Raw genomic sequence first — 27,427 nt, forward strand, 5'->3', positions numbered from 1 at the left:
TCCTGCTGGTAATAGCTTATCTAAAGTGATCATCAGGTGGGCCATTTCCAGCACAAATCCAGGTTTTCTCACCCTCCACCCCCCCACACACAAATTCACTCTCCTGCTGGTGAGTGAATTTGTGGGGGGGGGTGGAGGGTGAGAAAACCTGGATTTGTGCTGGAAATGGCCCACCTGATGATCACTTTAGATAAGCTATTACCAGCAGGACAGTGGGGTGGGAGGAGGTATTGTTTCATATTCTCTGTGTATATATAAAGTCTGCTGCAGTTTCCACGGTATGCATCCGATGAAGTGAGCTGTAGCTCACGAAAGCTCATGCTCAAATAAATTGGTTAGTCTCTAAGGTGCCACAAGTACTCCTTCTCTTTTTGCGAATACAGACTAACATGGCTGTTACTCTGAAACCTGTCATTATACTGTATGGTTAACTAATTTGCCTTGCAATCTTGCAGGCTAACATGCACCTTGTTAGACATGTTATGTTATGTTATGTTAGACCTCAGCCAGAACTCCTAAACTGTCAATTGTGATAATAAATCCTGCCCTAGGTAGTGAATATTTGTAGATTGGGTCTCTACGCTATAAGAGAGAAAGTTTTAAATTTGCTATTTTTAACCTAATATCTGATGTTCTCAGTAGAACTATTAAACATTTCAAAAAGATTCTAATAGTAATTAATTATTTCAGATTACTGATAGTGAATCATTTGTCAGAAAACAAGCATTCTACTGTACTGGAAGAATCACAGTTTCAATAATTCCCCAAAAAGTATGTTTTCCACTCAGATATCTGTTGTTGCTCTTTCAAGTAGGATCTGGGGAATTGTTAATAAGCACATGGTTTCTCTCAGTGTTTCCAGGGCTACCCAATGTAGCAGAGCTAGTAACCTGCATTCCTGCATCAAACTGCGGTACAGTGTTGAAGGAAATGGGACACTCTTGCAACTATTGTTTCTATCACTTTCCAAATACCATCGTAAATACTTGTGAATCCAGTGCTTGGTTGGCCGTATGTGTTATACAAAGTCATACCAAGTGAATGGTCCCAACTACAAAAACGTAGTGTTTGACAGAACGATGTAAATGGGCTGCTGGTGGAAGAACACAGTCATTTGGGAACAAATAAATAATTTTTGTTATTAAGCAATGCCTGCTGCTTAATTACATCAATCTCACTGTTATGTTGTGCTCCCCTTTGTCCCTCCAGTCAGTTTGTTGTATCTATCTATTGTCTCTATTCTTATGCTTAAATTGTAAACTCTTCTTTGGGGCACCACACAATACAAATTATTATTAATAATATTATTTAATCAAGGATAATGTATGAACAGATGCAAAAAAAATCTGAACTGACCTTTTATGAGGTTTCTACATTTTATTTTTAAAAATATTTTTGCACATATTTCCTGGTGTCCACTAGGGAAAAGGAAGCAGAAATGTGACACAGTCTGAGACAGCAGAATCTCACAGCCTGCAAACAGATTTTCAGCTTGCAAACATGTGATCTCCAGCTTGATTTTTCAGATAAGTTAAACATAAGCACACAAGATTTGGATGCTTATTCAAACCTGTGGAGCCTCTCCTTGTTGCCACTCCATCCATGCTGATCTTTGCCTTGCTGATTTTTTAAATTTGTTTTAAATCATTGGTGCAGAGTGTGTGTGTGTGCATAATGATTCTGATGGGGTTTCAGCTACAGCCATAAAATTGTCAGAAAACAAGCCTCGTCTTTATAACATAGAAGAGCATGTTATGGACATTTTTGGTTTCTTTGACGTTAAGGAGAAGGAGGGGAAGTGAAGCAAATGTGACAAACACCAGCTCTTTAATGCTAGGCTTGTTACCGCTTTGAGTGCCCTAAGGGTTAATGTAACAGTTTTAAGTCCTTCAGTCACACCCACCCCCATCTAGTGAACACTTCCAAATAATCCCTTTATAATAGAGCCGTTTCCACAGATTGTATCTAACCCGTGCATTAATGGGGCCCATTGGTGTCAAGCATTTTAACAAATACAGGCCAGCCAGCTGCCCTGGGAGCCCCTCTCTCTAACCATGTACCTTAATGATCTTTTGCCCCTCTGACTTTGCTCCCCTGCTGCAAGGACAAAATTAAACTACTGCGGATGGCAAAATAGTTATTTGATGCCCAGGCAATTGCATACTTCCAAAACTCTCCATCGCGGAAGGCCAGATGGACTTTATAGAAACCAGACCCAGGGCACAGTTTTAATTATCATAGTCCTGTCAGAAATGAGTGAAATTCTGAATGACCGCATGAAACAAACCAAAAGCCTTACACATGGATTTTTTCCTCAATAAAATTTTATGGCTTCTTAAAGAAACAGCATTCATATATTTTATGAGGCCTAATCATTCACTAATGCCTATATTAGTGCACCTGTGGCACTCAGCGCCATGGAAATTACAGCACTAGTCTCAGCTATGTTCTTTTGCATGTTATTGCAAACTCCTTGTCAAAAATTGAGCATATGTTCTGGGGATAAGTTGGGTTCATTTTAGCTAGCTAGCAATCATTCTAATAAGGCAAAGGAAAAGAGATTTATGGATATTTGTCTGCTGAAAATTGTGTTTCAATGTTACAAGAATAAGACTAGTATTTATAAGTATTTGCAAAGTATAATTTACAAGTATTTGCAAAGTTTACTGTGGAACACAGTGAAATTATTTGAAGAGACTAATACATGTACTAGAACTAGTCCAATACGAGAAAAATATTAACTGAATAATCTTTTCAGCAAAGATCACCATTAATTGCTGTATAATGACTTGACCAACTAGTATGCGACTAGCTCTGGAGATGGTCAAATAACACAAAAAAGCATGAGTCTAACACCTTATTCATCTGCTAGTAATATTCATGCAGCTGTAGTGTGTTCCCAAAATTCTATTCTCTGACATTTCCACTACAGTGATGGTAGATGTTCTGTCTGATCTATTTAGTCTCTTCCTTTGGTCCCACCTGTCTGTCTGTCCATGTGTGTGGCCAACATCAGCATAGAGTCTGCCCTGGAGAAGGATTTTGAGTAACGAAGCACGTATTTCTGGAGCAGAGAAGGGGTCCATTTGGCTAAGCTTTCAAACCTTGGAACTGAAGCTTAGAATGATGGGACATATGTTTGTGAGATCTACCCAGATTTCTGGCCCAGTCCAGAATATTATAGAGAGCTACCTTTCTCTTGGTGTTCTATTATTTTCATTTCTGGCCCCAAAAGAAACCAAGAAGTATGTAATCAATTAATCAATCAAGTCAAGCAGACTTTTCCAAGCTACATGATGACTATTCTAGCTTTGGTTAGAGGTCTGGGTTACTTAATTCTTGTTTTACCAGAGCAGTTGGCCCCACCCTTTTTATCAGTTTCAAGATGTTTAATCTTACTCCACAGACTAATTTTAATTCTAACCAAACTTCAGCTGTTCATGGGAAACACCCTGAAAAAGAAAGAGCTGTTTGTTTACATTATGGATAGCTGAAGCTTGCTGACTGCATTGTGATTGATTTAAGTCATAGAGGGAAAGGTACTGTATTTTGTGTAGTTTGGCTGCAGTTTGTGAATGTCAGCAGTAGGTCAGCAATGTCAGGAACCTTGCATTGTAGCTATTAAACAGAAGTCATAAATATAGAGTAAGTGGTTTATGTCACTTCTTCCTACTCTTCTTTCAAATCCAGAGTAGACTTGGTAATTAATGATGATTAGTGTTATCACAAACAATAGGCCATTTCTGAGAGGAGTGGGGAAAAAATACTCTAGTACAAATGTTGCAACCATTTTGAGACAAATAAGTTACTGAAGGGATAAGCAGGCTAGATCTGACTAAGAGAGGGAGGAGGTGGCACTAAGGAATAGATCTTCTCTGGCTGTTAAAGTCAAAGTCACTAATGAGGTCCACTTCAAAAGCGTGCTGACAGCCACAGTACATACTGGCTGTATTAGCTTCAGCATTGCTGGCATGAAGTCAGCTTTCTCTCCCTACGTTTTCTCATTACTTCATGCATTTGGCAGCTGCTAACAGACTGGACACGCTTAGCCAAAACAAGATGCAGAAACATGGAAAAGACTGTTCGTGTGTGCAGACGTTCTGATTGGGGAGATGGGCGGGAGGGGAGAAAGAATTGCTTTTATATGTGTTTTCTCTTCTTTGAATTATCAGCCATAAGTGGGTTATTTGCAGGGCCAGGGGGAAGGGGCGGGAGGAATCTACCATGCACATGCTCCGTTTGTTCCGTCTCTCTCCTGCTATGTCTCTTTGACAGGAATGAGTGGTCTGAGCATGTTTCCTTAGCTTGTTGCTCTTTACTGCTCTGTCGTGTGGTTTTAAAGATACAAAGTGTCCTTTTATTGGATATATCAATTCAAAAAGAGGCTGGTAGTAAACTGAGAATATTTGGATAAACTTGTCGGCCCTTAGGACTAGAAAAGGACTTTTGTTCATAAAGAGAAAAAGGCCACTACATTACCATGGAATCACTGGATCCAGTCCAGTAAAAACTGAGCTTGGAGTAGAAAAAAATGGTTAAAGGTGTCTAATGAAGGATCTTTTACTTCAGGTTCAGTGTTTATTTTTATTTATTTATTAGAATGTGAGATCGACATCCTATTGCATGCTCTTGTTCTGTGACAGTCTCTCTTCACAACATCGTCCGTCAACAACAAGAACTTTGTTTAAAGAAAGAGAGGAAGAGAGAAAAGAGGAACTGCAAAGTGGGCATGAACACCCCCAGTAAATAGGTCTACCAGATGCATTCCCTTCTACGGACTCTCAGGACCTCTGAGGTTGTCCTGATTTGTTTCTTTTCTGGCTACTTAATTTTAAATGAGAGGGGACTCTGATGTGTGAGGATAATCCATCAATAAACCGTATAGCAAGGCCTTGGGTGGCACAGGCCAGCCCCAAGAAAGCACATTAGGTGGAATGCATCACATCTGTATTTGTTAAGTGACTGTACGTAACGATGTTGTCAGAGAGAGAACGGATGGGTAGGGCACTAGGCGAGGCCTGGGAAGCCCGGTTTCAATTCCCTGCTTTGCTACAGACTTCCCATGTGACATTAGGAAAGTCACTAAGGAGATGTTTACACTGCCACTGGGAGCAAGCCTGGGTAGCCAGGCTCAACCTAGCTCGGCTTGAGCTAGCACATTAAAAATAGCAGCCTGGCCATCTCTCAGGCGGCAGCATGGCCATTGCCTCTCAAGTCCACCCAACTCCCTGGCTCAGAGCTGGGCTGGCTAGCCTAATTCTCCACCGGAACTGCCATGTCCACACTGACATTAACTCCAGCTGAGCTGGCGGGAATCTGTCCACCTGTGCTGAGGGGGCCCACTCCCAGCTCTAGTGCAGACGTGCCCTTAGCTTCTCTGAGCCTCAGTTCCCCGTCTCTAAAATGGGGATAGTATCACTGCCCTATCTCCTGGGGGTGTTGTGAGGATATATACATTAAAGATTGTGCACTGCTCAGTTACTGCAGTGATGGGGCCGTGTCCTTCAATAGCTAGCACTGCCAGAACACATTCCATCTCAAAGCACTTTACGAGCATTTACATAACTGTTCAGAGCCAGATTTTCCTCTGATGTTGGCAGTAGAGGGGACGCCAATCCGGCAGAACTTCCATCGCCTGCTAATTTCTTCTCCTGATCCCATAGATCCCATGCCCTCACGTGGTGCATGGCCCAAGATGGGATGAGGGACAGCCTCTGCTTAACCTTATGAGGATACTCCCCAAGAAGTAATTCTGAGGTGAAAGATGCCCAGTTCAGATGAATGAATGGAGAAGCTTCCTTATGGGTGCTTTGGAGCAATAGGTTGTGGAGATATATGTGGACCTGTCCTACTGTGGGTGAGCAGCCTGGACTCATTGAGCTTCTGATGATGACTCAAGATCTGCACTGATCTTGGGACATATGTAGCTTGAGGGGAACAAACTCCCAACCTGTTCCTAGGGGAGAAGATTTAGCAACGCTTAGTTTTTAAGTTAACGATGAGACATCTAGGACGAGACGTTGGTAAGACAGACCAAGAAGCAGGACTGGACAGAGAGGGAGCAAGTTCAGATTGGAGAGGTAGATTTATGAATCATATGAGTGAAGATGGTAGCTGAAGCCAGGTGAGCTCACCTAGAGAGGGTGCTGCAGCCAATAGGTTCTAATATTGACAATCCTGCTGCTTTTATAATACACTTACATGTAAAATGTAAAAAGATGCATTCGTTACAAGTCTTTTCCTTGGATTTATTTTTGTTTAATTACTAATTAAAGTTTTACTGACTTCATGTAACAGATTTGCTAACCACCCATAAACCATGTTTTGCTGCTTTAATTAAACCATTGCTATCCATGAGGTTTTATTCACAAACTGACAACATCAATATAAACATATCTCTGGCAGAGTAATTAATAAAAGCAGGCAGCTCATGGGAGAAAACATATGTGTTGTATCATCCTTGTAGATTCTGCTATTGTATAGTTCTTTCAAAAATGCCAAGAAATGTCCCAATTAAAATGCTATGTTGCTTATGTACACCCATATTTAATTTGGGATAATTGACTCTGTTATGTTCATCCTTGAGAATACATGGGGTTGCCAGATATATACGAGAATCAATTATACCATAGAAATATTATACAATTAAATTTTTTAATACTATAGGATTAGGTTTTAATAAACTCTTTCAGCAGCATTTCAGGCTATGAATAGATGCTTGAACTTACTATGTAGGTGCTTTCAAAGGGAATGTAGGTAATATTGTCAGGAATATGGTTTTAATTTCTCAGTATGTTTGTATTAATGGTGTTTGTATTTTGCATGCTGAAGAATTGCTAAAGGAAAAAGGGATTTAATTTTTTCCTCTTTATTATTCATATAATGATTTTTTCATAACCTGAAGAAAGGTTAAGTAATGCTTCATCTCAGATGCTATCTGGTATCTTTTATTTAATAAAATAATAAATCAAAATAATGCCACAAGGACGTTGATCAAATATTCTTTCCAACTGCAAAGGGGTCAGTGAGGACTTTTGGGTGAGGCTGCAAAGTACCTGGATGTTCCTTATAGTTTTCCCCCAATGTTTTTTTCAAAGCTGGAAGAGATGATCCTAAAGACATTTGGGAACCACATTCAGGTTTACATACAATTAATCCCTTTCCCTCATCATTTAACGATTCTCATACCTTTTCTTTTCTGACCTGTTGGCTTAGGTCTTGTCTTGTGGCTGGCTTGGCTTTTTCAGATTGCAAGCTTCTGGGGGGCAGGCAATGTCTTATCTTAGTGCTCAGATACCATGGTGATGATATAGCAACCCAGACAGAAAATAAAAATCATGTATAAAATGACGATAATAATAAGCAAATCCTGTGAAACAGGCAAACATTTAACCCCCTTTTACAAGTGAAAAAATGAAGACACCAAGAAGTTAGGTGACTTGCTGCTGAGTGAGTCATCAGCAAAGCCAAGAGAACTACCCAGGATTTCTGACTTGCTGACCCTTGTTTTAACCACAGAATATGTTTCCTCCCTTATGTTAGGACAGATCTAGAATAAAAAAGTGCATGTTAACTTTAACTCCATCAGCTGGACAGCCGTCTGGCTCTGCAACATCTTAGCAATAGCCAGTAGCTATTGTTTTTCTTTTCTGATTCATTTTTGGCCTGAAATCAGTGAATTTTAGAAATGGAGGAAGCATTTCCCATTGGATTAGAATGATTTTAAGGTAAATCAAAATATTGGACTCAATTGCCTGGCAGGTGTGTCTTTAAGATTGTGAGAAATAAGCCCACAAGGAAAGGAAATTCTGTGTTGGAGCTGTCAGATTCCCCTTAACTCAAACCTGCCTCGCCTAGGCAATCGCAACATATATAGTATGTCAGATTACGTATTGTTCCGAGACTTCTGTTAGTGGATTGACTGGGCTGCAATGTCTCAGCATAATAAGCCTGGGTCAAGGTATTGGTGCACACCTTTAATGTTGACCTTTTATTCTGGGTTTGTAATTACGCTTTTGCCTTAAACATGTCACCTTAAACCATCTTCTGACACTGAGATAAGATTCCTTTGATACTAGATCTTAGAGTTTCAAAATATATGTTTCTGAAAATACCCAAAAGGCAGATTATTCATTAAAATCAATTCCCTGGAGTATCAGAGTAACAGCCGTGTTAGTCTGTATTCGCAAAAAGAAAAGGAGTACTTGTGGCACCTTAGAGACTAACCAATTTATTTGAGCATAAGCTTTTGTGAGCTACAGCTCACTTGAGCTGTAACTCACAAAAGCTTATGCTCAAATAAATTGGTTAGTCTCTAAGGTGCCACAAGTACTCCTTTTCTTTTTCCCTGGAGTATGTAATTTTATATTTAAACTGGCCTGAGCTAAAGTTCATCCTGAAGGCACTGGAGACCAGACATGCAATTTACTCTTACACCACTTTATAACTAAAAATATGCTTTGTGATGGCTAACAAGATATTCACTTAGTTTCCTCAGACTGAGAGCTCAAATCCAAACCACCAAACTTGATAATGAAGTAAAATCAATCCTTCATTAGCATGACTTTGATCAGAGTATCAAATATGGATTAAGGGGCAAGTGGGCAGACCAAAACACAAAAGCAGCAACTTCCTATGTATTGCTTGTCCTATCTGACCAACAATAGGAGGATACAAGTCTAGGTAACTATTTGAAAGATGTGAACACTAAGAAGGGAGGATAGTATGGAAGAGTATAAGGATTGTAAACTATCTGGGGCAAGGACTGTCATCTTTCATGGAATCATAGAACGTAGGACTGGAAGGGACCTTGAGAGGCCGTCTAGTCTAGTCCCCTGCATTCAAGGCAGAACTAAGTATTTAGACCATCCCTGGCAGGTGTTTGTCTAACCTGCTCTTAAAAACCTCCAATGACAGAGATTCCACAGTCTCCCTGGGCAATTTGTTCCAGTGTTTAACCACCCTGACAGTTAGGAAGTTTTTCCTAGTGTCCAGCCTAAACTTCCCTTGCTGAAATATAACCCTGTGTTACTTATCTGAACAGTGCCTAGCACAATGAGGCCTTGAGCCTCTACTGGGGACTAGGAACTAACATAGTATAATAATATAGAGGAAGTAGTAATTGGATGAAATTGAGTGGAGGAATATTCAGGTTGAATGTCAGGAAAGAGGTTTATGTGACTATCAAAGTCTCCCTGTGGAAGTGATGAAAACCCCACTGCTCAAGTAATTTAAAACTAAACTGGAAAAATCACTGGAGAATGTACTGTGGGGAATAATGCTCTCCTGGCAGGGAGATGGACCGGATCACCTAACAGGCCTTTGCCATCTCTAACTATTATGATTCTACAGCAATACTCAAAGTAGCTTAGGAAGAGAAACAGAATCAGCACAGGGCTCTAAGAGTATCTCATAAAGGGCCATTAACAGAGGCAGCTGTAGTCTCCTGATTCAATGGGTGCACTGTACTAAAGTGCTTAGGGGGCATCAACCGCTGGCAGCAGGACCCTCTGCTCCAGTGCTGCAACTCTAGTCCTGGCCTGGTGAGGAAGGGAGGCTCCAGGAGAGGGGCTGGAGGCTCCTGTCAGATGGGACGGAGTCTGGCTCCCCACTTCAGGGGTTCCGACCTGGTGCCCGGGGATGCAGTACTACTCAGGTTTGGCCCAGCTGCCCCTGCATCAAGGTTGCAAGCCCATGCACCAGGGACCAGTCACAACACCACTCACTCAGGTTTGACTCACCCCAGCCCTCCATCATGATGGAAGGGTGGCCCGGCCAAACCTGCGTGGCATGCACCCCCGTGCACCGGGTTGCAGTGCGCAGAGTGGTGTGTGTGCCGTTTCTGTAGGTACTGTTAAACTCAGGGACCCACACTAAAGCTGCACCTAGCCAGTAAAATGAGAAATAGTCATGTATGTGGATACCTCTGAAGCACCCTGCCGACATGCACACTCTCAGTGTGAAAAGAAAAGGAAAGGAGGACTTGTGGCACCTTAGAGACTAACCAATTTATTTGAGCATGAGCTTTCGTGAGCTACAGCAGTCTAAGGTGCCACGAGTCCTCCTTTTCTTTTTGCGAATACAGACTAACACGGCTGCTACTCTGAAACCTCTCAGTGTGAAGGTGCTGTCCCTGCAGGTACTGTCATACACAGCGTGGTGTTGCCGGGGCCACTGAAGTGTAGATAATAGCATACTATCGGCGGATCACATGATGCGTGTCAGTCTTCACACCTTTCCTTTGCAGATGCCCTTAAAATGCACCTGGACAGGGTCACTTATCTCTACTTGGAAGTCAAAAAAGATACCGCTGGTTGGAAAAGCAAGAAAAGACTGAAAAATTGATCAGAAATTCTCTCACAGTTTGATCACTTCCACTGGGAGCCAGCAGGATTTAACAGTTAGAGCAGGAGACTAGAAGTCAGGACTGCTATGTCCACAGCTGATTATCTGCATGGCCTGGAAGGCAAATCACTTCGATTGCCGTGTCTCCGTTTATGTGCAGCTTTGGAAGGGGGATAACACTTACCTGAGAGGAGCATTGAGAGGGTTTGTTCACTCACTTCTGTAAAAGAGTTTTTAACTCCCCAGATGGCAGGCACTACGTAAGTACAGAGAGTCGAAATGAACTGTCTAGGACAATGGTGTCCGGCCCAGGGCCTGTGGGCTGCCTCTGGCCCTGAGGACTCTAAATTGTAGTTCTCAAGGGCAACTCTATTAATCAGGAAAGTTATGTCTGATTATGAATTGAAAGGCACCCCTCCTCCCCCCCGTGGTGCTTCAAGTGTACGAAGCAGCTCCAGCACTAGAGGGAGGCAGACCAGAACGCTGCCTCCCCAACGGCCTTCCACTGTTTCCCCTGCAGCTCCAGGAGCAGCTCTGGTACGGACCCCCAGTGCTCTGAGCAGCTGCTGTCACTTCTCTGCCACAGCTGATCACCAGCTCCCCCACCAGCCCTAGGCTGCAGGGCAGCAAGGAGAGAGTAGCTCTGGCTGCTCCACGGCCCAGGGGGCTGTGGAAGCACCGGGGAAAGCAGGGTGGGAGCTCAGCTGGCTCTCTTTCTCTGAGCTGAAGTGGGGCCCTAACACCAGGTGGCTTCCCCCATCAACCCACAGAGCCACCAAGAAGAAGGTGCAGAAGGAATACCTGCACAGGTAGCTCCCAGCATGGACATAAACAGCAGTGAAGACAGTGAGTCACAGCTTAGGCAAGCAACGTAAGACTGGCAGAGTGCGGGTATGTACCCTGTCTATGCTGCTGGGTTTTAGCACTATAGCGTCCCACTGCTGGAGCTTTGCCAGAGCCTTTCACTGACACACGGAGCTACACACAGCAGTGTGGATGCAGCTTGTGTTTCACTGTGGCATGTCGCTCTCTGGGCCCTGCACACCGCCGCCAGTTATGTGTAATGCAGAAGTAGCCTACATGTCAGAGGCCCTATCCTGCTACCAGCTAAGGGCGATCTCCCATTCATTCAAGGGGTCGAAGTCTGTGTTTTAGGGGCAGGAAGATATGAGCTCTACCTCCAGAAAGTCATGGCACAATGGCAACCACAAAGTACTAAATAGCTACAGGTTGGTTACAATGTTATTGGGGTTTTTTGTTTATCTGTCAAAGAAAAGTTCATGGACAGCTGTTATGCAGGATCGTAATTGCTTCAGCAGGGTAGGAGCCTCCGATGTTGCTGTGGAACAGTTGTGCAGCCTTCATGTTCTCATTTTTGCACCTCCTTTTTGGTTAACATCAAATAACACATAAAGAAAATAACACATTTCAACTTCATGATTGGTGAGAGCACGTTATTACTGTGAGATGGCCACTTCGTTTGCTAAGCTTTTTAAACAGAGGTCTTTGTTCTTGTTTGCAGCCAACTAAGTTGATTGGGAGGGAAACCTACAAATATTCTTTTATTCTTTTCTCCAGTGCCAACCAAGTTTACAAACTCATCTAATTCACACCTTCAAAAAAGCACGAGAATCATCTGCAAAGCAGCTGCCTTACTCATTTCTGGCAAGAAAGGTTACAAGGACTGTGCTTCCCCATACATTTGTGGCACCTTTGATGAGGGGGTGCTTCCTGTGTTAATGAAACTTCGGTTCTGATATGCTCAAAGCAATATCAACCCTGGGGGAGGGTACTGCTTTTCTTTTTCTTTTTCTAAACCTCTCTGCTCACAAGGTGTAAGTAAGGTCATGGCCAAGGCTGCAGTAATGTGCAAGCTCTTGGCTTATAATATTGTGCAATTTAATGTTCATATGTGAAAAAATGTACGCTGTTAGATTAATGTTTCTAACCTGCTTGAACACAGTAGCATATGCTGACATGAGATTGCAAATCAGACGTAAGAAAGGATTGTATTCTTTCTGCACTGGAGATAGTTCAGTGTTATATGTCTCACCACAAGTAGACGCTGTTCATGAATTCTCCTTTTTTTTAAAAAAAATGGTGAATTTAGAGCTGGTGAAATTTAGGTCCAAAATTCATCCACCAAGCAAGTACAACAAGAATAGTTTGTAGTGTGAGCTTTACAGACACAATGATCCTGCCAAGGTGTTCCAAACCGTGACCTCAGTGTGGCAGGAGTTCACTATTCATGACTCGTTCCATTTTTTGCCCTCTCTGCTGCGTCTCAAAAAGGTTCCAAATGTGATGGATGATTGTGTGACTGGACTACACCTCCCTTCACAGTTGCCACAAAATAGTAACAAATTTGGTCATTTCTAACCTGAATCCCATTTGAACTAGTAATAGGCGTCCAAGGGTTTAAATGCCCATTGCCAATGACTATAGCTCTATTGTGCCCCTGTAAGTGTGTTTCTTGGTATGAGAGCAGACGTACAGGTGAATTTCAACAGAGCGAGACCTAGAAAACGCTTCTCACTGGGATGAATACAACTAGCACATAATATATGAACTAATGTGTCATTCTGCAGAATGACTTTTCCTTAATCTGGATTCAGAGTAACAGCCGTGTTAGTCTGTATTCGCAAAAAGAAAAGGAGTACTTGTGGCACCTTAGAGACTAACCAATTTATTTGAGCATGAGCTTTCGTGAGCTACAGCTCACTTCATCGGATGAAAAAAAAAAGATTTTTCAATTGGATCATATTACAATCATATTTCTCAGAACTTTTCCTGCCAGTAATTGTCCTAATGCTTGATTTTTGGCACTATGGATAAACCACAAAGTTTTTAGGGGGGAAAAGTTGCCCAGGTACCCATATAAAAAAGAAAAGGAGTACTTGTGGCACCTTAGAGACTAACCAATTTATTTGAGCATAAGCTTTCGTGAGCTACAGCATCCGATGCATCCGATGAAGTGAGCTGTAGCTCACGAAAGCTTATGCTCAAATAAATTGGTTAGTCTCTAAGGTGCCACAAGTACTCCTTTTCTTTTTGCGAATACAGACTAACACGGCTGCTACTCTGAAACCTGTCATATAAAGAAGGAGAAGGAGAGTGTAACAATCAGCTCTATGTACATTCTCATTTTATTTTAATTTAAATTCCTATGCCTCAAAATGATAAAACACCACAGCTTTGATTTTCCAAACCTCAAATGTCTGAAACTCCCTGTTAGCTGAAGCAGAGTTGTATCTCTCAACATCTGTTAATTGAATTGAAAATGCCCTTTATTTCTAAAACCTTAGTTATCTGAATTCATTCAACATTCCCCGTGTCATCTGGATAACTAAGGTTATAATTTCTTTGGTATAGTATTGATGATCAAGTAGAATCTGAGCATTTTTTGGTTTGGTTTTGTGATATGGGAGGAAAGTAGGGTTCCAAGAAGTTATCAGATAGCAGCCAATATTCTTCCACAGAAAAGGCTTGTAAGAGACCTTGAGACAATGTTATTTCATATGGCGCTTCTCATGCTTGAGCCTTCAATTGACTTTGCAAAAGCTGTAAAAAGGGTGGTATTTTTTAATTAGTATTAGCAGTAGGAATGGGCATTTGAAGTTTCTGCTACTATTCTGGCAAGAGTGTGAAATGTGGAAAATGGTTTTGGCACTCAGGGCTTTCAATGAATCATTCTGAAGAGGCCTACAAATTCATGGTGCTTCACAACTCCATTCCTTAAGCTTTAAAAAGAGAGAGAGAGAGAGAGAGAGAGAGAGAGAGAGAGAGAGAGAGAGAGGTAGTAATAAGTGATTTAAAACAAGCAGCAGTAACCCACCCCTCTGGATGCGGGTCTAGACAAATACACAAAACCTTTTAATGGAAGTTGATTAGAGATTTTTTTTAAAAAAAGACAAGCTACAGTTTCTTCACAGTGGTGGACCCATTTGAGTGTCATGCTGGGGACCTGCTGATTCTGTGGCTTGATTTCTAGTGTAACAGAAAGATGTGCATTCTGATTTTATCACTGTTGTTTGTTTGTTTGTAACACAGTAGCATCAAAAGGCATCACCTGAGTTCAGCATCCCCTGGTGGTGGGTGCTGTCAGAGACAGTCACTGAGCTTGCAATTTCGGCACGTCAGACAAAGGGTGGGAGAAAGGGAGCATTGTGATTCCCATTTTATAGACAGGGGACTGAGGCACAATGAGATTAAGTGATTTGCCTAAGGTCACACAGGTGATGTGGGGCAGACTAGTAATTGAACTCACACCAGCCACGTCTCATTCCAGTGCCTTGCCCACAAGAACATCCTTTCTCTCTTTTGTTTACTCTTCTCAGAGTCTGTTCAGCACATAGAAATGCAAAAGACAATAAGAACTGAAGCCTACAAATGCCCATTCTCCCTGCAACTGCAGGAGATCAAGAATGTAGAATATACCCTTCTGATCTTGAGGAATGATCTCTGTTCATTTCTTCAGAGAAAGCCAATGATACCCAGAATAATCCCTGCATGGCAGTTTCTTGGGACTACGGCACCCTTGTGCTTAGCATCCAGAAAGGAGTTCCCTGGACCAGAAGTCAGAAAACACTGACTTGTTGCATCACCTTGAGCAACTCTCTTAAGCTGTGTCTCTCTTCAGTTTACCCATCTGTCATATGGAAACAATGATTTGGCTAGTTGACATGGTTTCATTAGAAAGATGGTTCAATACTATATAAGCCTTTTTAAATGATAGCAAGCCAGTCATACCCAAACCATGCCACATTCAATCCTTCTGAACAGTACTAGAAAAACACTTGTGCTATTCTGCATGCTTCTGAGCCCCACACCCACCCCAGTCCCCCAGTCAGACTGGAATTAGATTGCATGAAATTCTAAATCTCAATGTACCTACAAATATTCTGTATCTTTTGTTTACCATGTCAAGCACTTTTATTTTAAGTACTTGCCTCTTTTTCCATCCACAAGGCTCCAGACACTGATGAACAATTAATATTAAAATATAGCAGACTTTTGCTTTTGTGTTGTTCTGTTTTTGATAAAGCAAAATGCACTATGAAAAAAAGATATGTTCTGAGCTCTTTCTTGGGAAGAAAGTTTCCAAGTTTGGTGTGTGTGTTGTAAAGAGTCAGACAATCCCATTTCTGACTTGTGTGTACAACATCTGTGATCTGATTCAAACATTATTTTTTACAGCCTACTGTTTAATTTAAATCAGTGTGGTATGAATTATGTTACTGGTGGAACACGAGCTTTTGTTGAGATAAATGCTTGCCATCAGCTTGAAACTCTTCTTCTGTTTTGACATTTTTACTTTCTGGTTTTCTGCACGATGATTAGCCGTTGCTGTGAAAGTTTAGCCTTTACCTCTCAAGGAGAGTGAGGTTGTGGGGGAGGAGGCAGGGAGAGAAAAGAGAAAGAGAGGGGGGAAAGATTACATGCATTGGCAGTAATTAGCATGAGTGGGACCTCTTTTGACATACTGTATTATTTACAGTTGGCTTCTATATAATGAACCTGCACCTTTAAAGCAAGAAAATAAGCAGGGATCTTTTTACAGGAGAAGAAAAGCAGAACAGTTGTTGATTTTTATCATAAGGTTTGAATTTTTCATCCTTATCCCTTTGCACAAAGGTTGCCCTGTCACGTAGATCAAGTGTGAGTTCTCTTAAACCTTCTAGTACATGCTGGGTCTGGTTGCTTTCTAGAGCAGGAAGATGCTTTTACATGGAAATTCTGTTTAGTTAGCTCTGGAGACAAGCATGCTGTCTTATTATTGCTGCTCTTGCTCTGTCTGGTGAGATTTTGTATTTACAGTCAGGTCTAATGTACACTCAGCTGGAATCAATCTGCTGTGCTTGAAAGACAGATCCATGTAATAGAATAATTTTTTATAAGGACACTGCAATTTCTCAGGCCCTCTGTCCCTACCCAAAGCCAGCTGATACATTGGAAATATTCACTGGCAGTTCTCTGTTGGTACAGAACAGCAATTAATAATGGGCAGACCTTCAAAAGGCTAGAAGGTTTGATTCAGATAGGAGACAAGACATTCAAAGGCCTTTCCAAAGTTTGTCTGAGCTTATCCAGACTCTCTTGGTCTAGAAATTGAGCAGGACATTTTGAAAGAACAGGCTGTTTTCATGGGATTTCTAGTAGTCTTTGGGCTTGGTGTTGTGGGGTGGGGCTTGGAGGAGAGGGTGTTTTGTCCTTCCCTTATGAAAAAATAAATGAAATAAATCACCAGAACAGTCTTTCTTGCAGGACACCGGTATTTCTGCTTCCAGGCCTTGCTGAAACCAGATAATGTAGAGGTGAATATTACCTAGAAATAGAAACATAACCTGACAAAACATTTTCATTTCAGCTACGAGTTTGGTCTGAGTGAAAAGTCAAGACCAATCTTTTTTTTTTTTATCTGAACTTGTTTATTTCCCATCCCTTGTAACTGTTTGTTGTCATCACTAGACCAGTTAATGGGAATAAAGCTGCCCAGCAGCTGTGAAGGCCATCATAAGACACAAACCCTGTGTTTGAGAATAGAAACTTCTAACTGGATTGGTCCATGGATTCATTTTTTTCAACCCAGTCTCAATAGTTGCCATTAACATACTTGTTTCAAAGGAAAGACATCTTGCAAGGCTTTCTTTTTGCTTCACACATTCTGAGCTTTCCAAGCCATTGGAGATGCTATTTTTTGGTATAAATAAGAGTAATTTTTAGTTATGCAGTATCTCCCACAATCTGAAGATCTGAAGTGTGTTACAAATCTTAATGAATTCAAGCCCCATGATATGCCTGAGAATAGTAGTTACCCCAATTTACAAATGCAGAAATTCAGGCAGAGAGAGATTAATGCAATCATTACTGGAATCTGATATTGCAATCATTTAATCAAACACATAACTTGCCTCACATGAGTGGTCCCTTTGAAATCGATTAGACTACTCACATGAGTAAAGTTATGTATGTGCATAAATATTTGCAGGATGAGCCTAAGCAACTTTTCCAAGGTCATGTAAGAAGTCTGTGACAGATCCATCAAATGTACAAAGGTCCTGGCTCCTGAAGAAATCACCCTTCGTCCAATCCTTGTTATCTTTATCACATGGCACTCATGTTCTGGATGGGGAGAAGCTTCTCAGTAGTGTAGGTGGGGCTTAAATTTGGGCCAGACATTGTACTTTATGCTTTATAAAGTAGTTCTGTGTCAGTATCCCTCAAAGCTCTTCCTGTGACTCCAAGCTAGTGGGGAGCCAGTGAACAGGGCTGGTTCTGTTGCACCTCCCGTTGACTTTTCAGTACTATGACCTGTTTTTGTCTGACACATTTCTTATTAACTCTTTGTCAGATCTCCAGGAAGCCTGGTTAATTGCAGGCAGAGCACTGAATTTATGAGTTCATCCAGGCTTTGTGTCTACACATTGACAGAAGTGTTTCTCTGGACAATTTTTTTCCCTCTTCATCTTGTTGCAAGAATAGACTTTCTGTTTTAGTTACTTTTAAAAGTCATAAATTGTCGCAAATTTTTTTCCTTATTTTTAAAAAAACACAACAAAACCTTATGGCAACAGTTTATTGCTCTAAATCTGCTTGTGGGTCATTAAAGAAAAAAACCTCCCTCACTCCTGCCAAATAAAATTCGTACATCAGCCAAACTGTCAAAGGCAGATCCTGCAACTATGGGATGAGAAGGTTTATTGCACTCTCAGCTTCTGGGGAGTGGTGTTATAGCAACAGGACGCTGGGTCATTGATGGCAAACTCATGGGCGCTTCATTTCTTCATGCACACTGGGAATCCATTAGGCAAACTGACGACAGATCCGCAAGCATTCCAGTCCATATGGCACACCTCTGCTAAAGTCAAATGTTGGACTCTGCCCATTAAAATTTGAAAGAAACAACCCAATGGAGAGCCCACAAATTAGAGAAGCAGGAAACCTCAAATGATGTGCAAAAAAAATTGTAAACGTTTAAGAGAATTTTTCCATAATTTTAGCTTCATAACTCAGCATTTCTGATTTAATAAATTACAAGCTGGAGTCTTTGCAAGATCAATGTGCCCTTTGGATTCAGATCCTCAATGCTGTTCAGCAGAAAGCAGAGGAAGCTGCAAAGTGAACCCTGGAACATGACAACAATTTCCTTTTGGCTAGATAAAAATGTGTCTGTACCAAAACTGGTCAGAACTTTAGACCTGGTTTCAAAATTCATCTCTCTCTAATGGGCCTATCCAAAACCCCTTATACAAACACACCTGAAGTCAGGAGCACTGGAGGATTGTTTTAACTGAAGAGACTAAAGAGGGGAGAGGTAGGAAAGCTGGAGGCAGAGAAACTATCAATAGTCCCAGAGAGATCAAGCCATGGCCCTCGCAGCGTGGACAGAGAGGAAGGGGTGGATTATAGCAGAAGAAGTGACACAGGTAGGATGTGAAGAGAAAAAGAAATGAAGGCGTATTGCTTAACCCTAGGTTTGGTGATCGAATGATGAAGAGGATAGTGGAGCTGTCGAATGTGATAGAGAAATGGGTGAGAGAAGTCATGAAAAAAAGGTAAATTCAATTTTTGACTTGTTGAGTCTAAGAAAGCAGTGGGGAAATCCACAACAATAGAATGGATAGACAAGAAGAAATGGGAAGCTGATCAGAGAGAGAGATTGCAAAGGGTTCATACGTATTTTTATTTATCCTGATTAATATTACAATACGGCCCAAAGCCTTTTTATGCTAAGTGACATACAGCCCATACAAAGTCATGGTCCCTGCTCTGAAGAGCTTATGCTCTAATTTAAGAGAGAGGTAGACCTGGGTATAGTCAAGACATATGTTCCTCTTTCCCTGTGAACTCTGCTTTGTGGGCAATGGTATCCTGTTTTGGACAGTAAGATACGCAAGGAAGAATGCAGTTACTGTAGTCCTGACACGGAGTGAAATATCCATAAATTTTCTCTTTTGACCTTTTGCCAAAGATTTATCAATAGCTAGTCACACGTGATTTTTACGGAGAGAGCTGATTAATTCTGGTAACCGTGGGCCAAATTCCCTCTCAAGCACACCTGTGCAACTTCACTGGCATAAAAGAGGTTGTTAGCATGTAAAACAAAAGGCAGAATTTGGTCTGTTAGATTTCAACTCTGTTATTTCAGATTCACTGGTTAAGTACAAACGCAACTTCTAAGTTTTTCTGTGTCATTCTGTTTGCTGCTGCTGAATAGACAATACAGGACACCTAAGGCTGGACCATCCAGCGAACCTGAGGCTGTTCAGAAAAAAAGGGACCTCTTGGGGCACTTGTGCTTTGTAAATTTGTGAAGCATTTTCCAATATCGATAAGTAAAAGTCCATGCCATTTAGAGAGAAAGGGTGGTCTTGTGGTTAAAAAGAAAGCTGAATTCAATTCCTGACTCTCTGACAGACTCCCTGTTGCTTAATCTCTGCGTACCACAATTCTACATCTTTAAAATACAGATAGGAATGCTTCAACCTTCCCACGCTTTGTCTGTCTTTTCTATTTAGATTGTGAGTTCTCTGGGGCACGGACTGTCTCTCAATCTGTGTCTATACAATGCCTAGCACAAGGTGGCCTTGGTCTTGGTTGGGGTCTCCAGATGCTACTGCAATACAATTCGTAATAATTTAACGTGACACAAGGATAGAATTGCTGCCTAGTCCATCCAAAACCACGGGTCACTTTTTAAAATGTTGGGCAATGTCTTTAACTGATTTGGAAACAGTTGATGCTACAGATTAGCCAAGCACTAAGTTTCTGATCGTCTTTCAACATAAACAGACAGAAAACTAGGTGTGCTTTTATGGGGTATTTTAAACTTCTCTCTCTACATGTGCGTTCGAAACAAAAAAAAACCAACAGTACACCGCTCAGGTAGTGGGGGACTACTTGCCAATGGTTTTCATCAATTTTTTTCCTATAGGCTCAAGCATCAAAAAAGGATGTGGGTGTTTATAATCAATATCTTTGGAGGTGTTAGCGTACTGGACTTAGTTAAGAATGCCTACACCATAGAGTTGGCTGTGCAGTACTTTATTTCAGTAAGCAGTCGATTCTGCCTATCTTACTGTGATGTCAGAACATCATCCTTTTTCAGCAATTCACAGCGTGGGGCATTTGAAGCTTGTCAGACAAATACGGAAGCGTTGAAATATTTACATCAAAAAGTCAACATTTGCCAATAAATGGTATCTGGGATATTGCAGTTATTTCCCTTCCATATACAGGGAGAAACTATATGGTATATTTTGGCAAATACTGATATCTTAATGCAGAAACTAGTGTTTAAATGTCAGATTTACACAACCAGCCTCGTGTGTGTGTGTTGTTCTGTTGTGTCATTTTTGCATCCATACTAAATTGCAAGCAAGTATAGTAATTACACAGCTAACTACCTCTTTGTGCCTTCAGATCAAGTAGTTAAACCTATAACTACTAACATTTTTACCTCCTATTAATTGTAGGCATAGAAAAAAGTGTTAATGCAATTATTTACTAAAGAGAAGTTGCTCTTGAAAAAACTGGAGGCCAGGTTGACTTCTAAATAAAATTAGTTGGGGTAGCTGTTTTAAAACAAATTAGTTAATTATTATCCATACCTATTAAGTTTGCTTTGTACCCAACCCTTATGAGCGCTTCCTGTTCTAAACAACTATGAGGGGCAATATCCCATTGCAGCAAAGGAACGAAATTCAGAGTCAGCTTTCTCTGTTGCACCAAAATGTAGCACCCATGGAATGTAGCACTCTTAAATGAGTCCAGGCCGCTACCATATCTAAAGCCAAACCGAAGGTGGTAGTGAAAGTCCTACCTCTGAATATGGAAGGTATTCTGGAGTATATTTAGCTCCTTGATGCTCCTTATTTATATTATGTCAATGTGTACAGGCCCCAACTAGAATCAAGGCCTTATTGGGTAAGGCACGGTACAAACCCAAAATAAGAGATTCAGGTCACACACAGGAAGACAATGACAGAGCCAGAAATCGATCCCGGTTCTACAGAATCCCAGTCCAGTGCCTTAGTCTGGGGGCTTGTCTACACCATTCATTAGTTCATGTTAGAGATGTATAAATTCTGTTGTGCAGTAACTGGCCTGTGTGGACCCTGCTGGCGCACGTTAAAAGTTCCCTAGTGCATGTTCCTGTAATCCCATTTTGAACAGTCCTACATTAATGTGCACTAGGGAACTTTTAGGGCATCCAGCAGGATCCACCAAGGCCACTGAGTGCACAACCCACTGGTGTGCACTAGAATTTACTCCTGCGTGGAGTAATGCACCATGTAGGCAAGCCCTGAGTGTGTTGATAGAGTCCCCATTAAAGAGAAGTGCTTTCCTCCTTTACAGCTGTGTTTGCTGTATGTTCATAAACTGTATTCATTTCTTACAAAACTGCCCCACCACGAGGGGTGGCCACAGAGGCATTCCCAGAATACCAGATGTCCCGGTACTTCCGGAACAGTGGGGGCCTGCCCCCACCAACGTGAGCCAGGCAGCGGGGGCAGAGCAGCACACTTTTCAAAATGGCATCTCCCATCTCATGCCGCACAAAACCTTATCCAGTTTTGTTTCAGTACCGGCCGCGGGACAAACCTTTGAAAAGCAAAACTCTCCAGTTTAAAACAGGATGAATGGCCTGCCTACCAACCCCGCGCATGGGCCCCGAATCTGCCAACTATCTCACACTGCAACAGGAAGCTGTTTTTATTTTCAGTGTCCTGATCAAAACTAGAGAAACACACGTTGTGAAACAATAAAGTATTGGACAGAACGTAGTTCGGTGTTGTTGCTGGGCCGCTGTTCATGTCAGCTCAGTTTATTTACAGATTGGAGGAGTGTGTGAAAAACAAGGGTTTCAGTTCTCAGAGTTTCACATAAATATTTTTTCCGGTTTTGGTTCATGAGATTTCACGCCCCCAGAGTTTCAATTTGGGCTTAAAAGCTCAAACCAGTGAGCTTCATGTGATTTTTAGCCAGGCTAGGCTTCATTCTGAAACACAAGGTCTCAATGGTTCATGAATTGTGAGTCTTTTAGCAAATTTGAGCTGAGTTCTGGCTTCAACCAGCACTCGTTGAAGTGTCTTTCCCCAGCCCTCAGAGAGTGCAAAAAGAAAACTTATAATTTAGATCATGCTTGTAGTCCCGGACATTGCTATCTTGTTTGACAGTATCTCTTCAGTGTTTGACCTTATTCAGATTGTCACTACTATAATATACAATCCACCTTGACAATGTCGTGAAGATTGGGGGATGCTACCGGATGCTACCTGATTTGCTCATTACCTTCAAGCTTCTGCACAGTGTTTAATTCAGCAGCTGAACATCAAACATACATCCTGATTTTGTTACCCAGAGTATTTTTATTATTGCGGTTAGGACAAGTCGGGTCCATGCTGACAAATGCACTCCTTTCCCAGAAGAACTGTCTCCTTTTTAAAAAACCCTCCAAACTTCTGAAGCTTTTCTGTTTGAGATATATCCTCATTTTACCTCATTTCTTTAATAATAATCTTTTGTCTATGGGAGTTTCAGATTACTTGTTACTGTGATATATAAGCATTAATCTAACCAGTCATGGCACTTTCTGGTAGGTTAAGTGTTAATTATCATTTTTTTACTGTTAGTTTCAGACTTTCACTGTGGAAACATTGTATGTGGCTGGACCAGAATCTGTGAATATTCTTCTGTGAGGCAGACCCTGCCAAAGTAGTTCACACCTTTGTAACCTCAAGGCTAGTTTATTGCAGTTCGTTTTACTTAGCACAACAATTGAAGTCCATCCAGAAGCTTCAGCTAGTGCAAAATGCAGCAGCTCATCTCTTGAAGGTGCCATGCTGGTCTGAATGTTTGAAACCTCAGTGCTTCTCGCTCAGAACTGTTAGTCTCTCAGGTGCCACTAGTACTCCTTTTCTTTTTGCGAATACAAACTAACACGGCTGCTACTCTGAAACTTGCCTCTCTATGTTTACGATCTGTAAGGCCCTTTATGGTCTAGGACCCAGTTAAATTGGAGATCTCAGTTTCTGTATCCTGTTGTAGGAAATTAGATTATCAGGAGCCTGCGAGGATGTGTGTACTTTTTCTTTAAAATTATTTCAGGAAGCCGGGCTCGAGTGGAGTTTCCGAGGGGAGGCTGTACAGTGATCCAGAGAGAGAGTAGCTACAGGGATGATCATGTGTTCCTTATTACAAGCAGGGATAGTAGCACCACACTATTATTAAGCTTGCCTGATATTTCCCATTATTGGGACCCTTTTTTTTCGTTGCTTATAACTTCAACCATTTGGGCTTAAATTTTTCACACTGGGTGTCGGACTCAGGCTGAACGGTTTTTGAAAATTTCAGCCTCAGACTGGTCAGCCATTTCCAAGAATGAGGCCAGGGAAGAAAAAGATGTTGTTTTGCCCGTGTTAAAAAAAAATTCTGGTGACCTTTCCTTAAGCTCTAACATCCTCAGCTTTGAAGCAGAAACTTGAAATTTGGCAAGAGAGTGGTGGGCTTTGTGTCAGGGATCTGCCTTTCGCATGAAAATCTGCCATGCCAGCTGCCGGGCACAGGGGGGCGAGCAAGCCAGAACATGCTGGAGGGGAGAGGGGGCTCTGGCTAGCTCAGTCCCTGTCCCCAGTAGCCGAGCCCAGGCAGGGAGCAGGCGGCTGCTGCCTCCCATCTAGGCTGTCTCAGGCTCCATCCCATTCCCTGCCCAGCTGCCAGGGAGAGTGGCTGAATGCGCCGGGGAGGTGCAGGGAGAGATGGACCGAGGGCCCCCCCACACACACACACACAGGCAACATGGGGCAGGGAGAGTGCAGCAGCCCCGCGGTGGGGGGGGATATCAGTGGGCAGAGGACACGTGGGACAATCATGTCTCCTCCACTTTAGATTGTGTGTCCCCCCCCGCCCTATATGGGGAGGCACCAGTTGTCTAGGGCTGAGTAGGACTTTCCTTGCAATTACTGTTCTGGATTGCTGCAGGCCAGAGCTGGGGCCACGACCAGGCACCAAAACTGAGAGCAAGAAGTTTGTCCATCCTGTGCTGTCAATGACCTAGACCTAGGCAGCATGGAGGAGGAAGCTGCCAGATTTCAACGCAGAGGACAAAAGATAGACCTGCAGGAGTTGGGGGAGTCATTTGGGACAATGAGTAGGGAAGTGGAGGAAGACTGGGACTAGGAACTGGAGTTGTGAAGGAATCTGGGACTGGCTTGGAAAGGAGACTGGGACGAGGAACTAGTGGGAAAGGGTGACAGAGGTTGGTGGGCGGAGAGATAGTTCTGATTTGTTCTTGCAGAACTGAATGTCTGTTTTTATTTACAGTAGTAAGTACTGTGCTCCTTTTTTGAACCTAATAATAGAAACAGATAAGGTGGAGATGGAGCCATATAAGTAGCTAAATAGTTAATAGAAAGCAGTTCAGAAAAGGTGACCTGTTTAGTTGTAATAGCTATATGTATATATATGCATCTGATGAAGTGAGCTGTAGCTCACGAAAGCTTATGCTCTAATAAATTGGTTAGTCTCTAAGGTGCCACAAGTACTCCTTTTCTTTATATGTATACGGGAGCTCTATTTTCCTTGATCATTGTGGATGTGATCATGTGCCCCTTAAATCAGTGGAGGATCTTCACTGGGACTTGAGCAGCTTTGTAATTCAGCTGATGTTATTCTGTTTGTATATTTTTATTAGTGATGTAGACTAACAAGCTGTTTCTCTAGCTTTACTTCTTGTTTGGGGGGCCTGCAATGCAGAGAACTATAAAAGTACATTTCTCACTTGTTGATTTCCATACTTATCATTTCATCTCAAGTGAAAAAAATTCTTCCATCTCCTCTTCTTCTTCAGATCGCTGACGACCTGGGAAATGAGAAATTCTGTGCTGATGCTAATCAGACTGGCGCTGGAAATTGGCTGAAATACATCCGAGTGGCCTGTTCTTGTGATGAACAAAATCTAGCTGTATGTCCCGTTAATGACCAGGTATGCTTCTGCTCAGTTGAGCCATCACCATGTGGTTTTTTTATGGCTTTGGCAATTATCAGGTTGCTACATTCAACTGATCACTTTAACAAATACAGGTTTGCTTTGTATTTAAGGGAAAAGCAAAACATCACCATGTGGAAATTCAGAGGATATATTTACTAGGTTCCATTGAGATAAATCTGCATGCTTTTCTGAGCATCTCTGGTCTGGGAATCAAACTTGAATAAGATGAATTTAGGCTTTCTCCTGAGATATGTGATGTTTCTGGAGTTAGGGCCAAATTGACAGTACAACAGGAACAGACTTTCATCTGGTATTTTTCCTCCACTATCTTTGAGTTTTAAGCTAATATGTGGTTCACATTTTATTTTAGGTGAACTAGCTCTCCACTCCCTACATATACTTAGGCATGGAAAGATTAGATCTTTATCAGTAAATATCAGTAAACGTCAATTTCACTGCACACACACACAAACCAACAAAAAATAAATTTCTATTAATAATAATTGAAATTTACAGATAGGCACAGTCAGAACAATGCTGCTTGAGAATTTATGAGAGTTAAAATCCAGCAATCTGGACTTCTGAATTAGGCTTGTTACAAATAGACTAGCAAATGAAGCATAAAAACAAGTATGATCTGTTTTATGTTTTGACATGTGATGTTGATGATTTGTTTTAACAGTTTATAAAGCTTTAACTTTTTGAATCTCAATGTCTACTGTCATTAAATACTAATTTTCTGCCCACCCACATAATTTTACACAACCCTAAAAATTTCAATTGATAAAAATAAAAACAAGATCCAAACTTTGATATAATTTTTTTTCTGTGTCAGCTGCTTATTCTCTCCCCTCATTCCCCGCTCCCCTCCACCCACACACAAACACACACTAGCCATAAAATTATGTTTGTGACATCACACTTGGTTACTGTGGAGATGATGATGGCATCACAGAGAAAGTATTATGGATTTGCATGAGGAATAAGCAGCATGAGCGGCAGGGCCGGCTCCAGGCACCAGCTTTCCAAGAAGGTGCTTGGGGCAGCATGCAGAATGGGGCCGCAGTCTGTGTCCCGCGGCAGCAATTCAGTAGCAGCTCCGCCGCTTTTCCTGCCATGGCGGCTTTTGGGCATCAGCTCCACTGCTCTTGGCGCAGCGGCAATTCGGCGGCGACTGCTTGGGGCGGCAAAATTGGTAGAGCCGCCCCCGATGAGCGGATAAACTGAAACAAAGATCCTTTTTTAGTGCACGTGCAGATATTCATACCAGTAAAATCTGAAAGAAGCAAATAATCAGATACCCAGGCAGTCTGTCTGTCTGACAGCAGACAGACACAGAACTGCTCCTAAATGGTGAGCCTGGTTCTCCTCTGTCCTGTATCTTGTGTAGTTTTGTACACCTATGCAGAGTGGGTGTAAAAATCCACCTTCTTTTTACGCAGTCCTAAAGATCGCACAAGGTGCAAGGCAGTGGAGAATCAGGCCCTAAGTGTTTTTTTTTTTCCCAAAAAAAGTTTTGCACTTGTGTCAGCTGCTGCCTGGTTGAAAAGACAGTGTGAGTATCTCAGGTTGCTTTACTGCCACGTGGCAAGCAGAATAAAATCCCAAAGGAATCCGTTTGTAAGAGTTTTTAAGGGGGCTTGTTTGTTCCTGAAGTGACTGTCTCTGGTAGCAAATTGATATTACACTGGGACTTGAACAGAATTTATGCTATTTAAAAGTTTGTCCATAAGGTTGCACAATGTAGGACAACATGGAAATGGTGGGGAAATGAGGCTGGAGCCATTTCGTTTTCAAGACATCATGTTTCCAGTTTCCATAGCTGCAGTTTTCTTTTGTTTATTTTTATCCTTCTCTGGCACCCTTCAGACTTGGAGAGCGTTGGTAATCGAGCCCTCACAGGGATGTTATCTCTTCTTTGTGTGAGACTCAAGAAAATGACACATTTTTCTTTTCACTTTTTCTGCAAATGCTGCAAGAGAAACCTAATTACAATCAGCAGATTATCTCCAGGTTTTTTTGGAATCCAAGACAGAGGTTTATATACTTCAATCCAGAGTCACGATAGGTTTTTATGCCCATAATTTAGCA

General features: G+C 41.8%; 1 protein-coding gene across 3 annotated transcripts in view; it reads left to right on the forward strand.

Moving 5' to 3' along the window:
* The window catches only part of PRDM16 (PR/SET domain 16), a 435,888-nt gene that overhangs the window by 342,321 nt on the left and 66,140 nt on the right, over window positions 1-27,427 (forward strand). For all 3 annotated transcript variants that reach the window (XM_073316649.1, XM_073316650.1, XM_073316651.1), the window contains exon 4: window positions 25,196-25,330. In XM_073316649.1, the coding sequence (XP_073172750.1) occupies window positions 25,196-25,330 (135 nt within the window). The remainder of the gene's footprint in view (window positions 1-25,195; window positions 25,331-27,427) is intronic.

Source organism: Lepidochelys kempii, chromosome 18 (assembly GCF_965140265.1).
Source record: "Lepidochelys kempii isolate rLepKem1 chromosome 18, rLepKem1.hap2, whole genome shotgun sequence".
NCBI classification, from domain to species: domain Eukaryota; kingdom Metazoa; phylum Chordata; order Testudines; family Cheloniidae; genus Lepidochelys; species Lepidochelys kempii.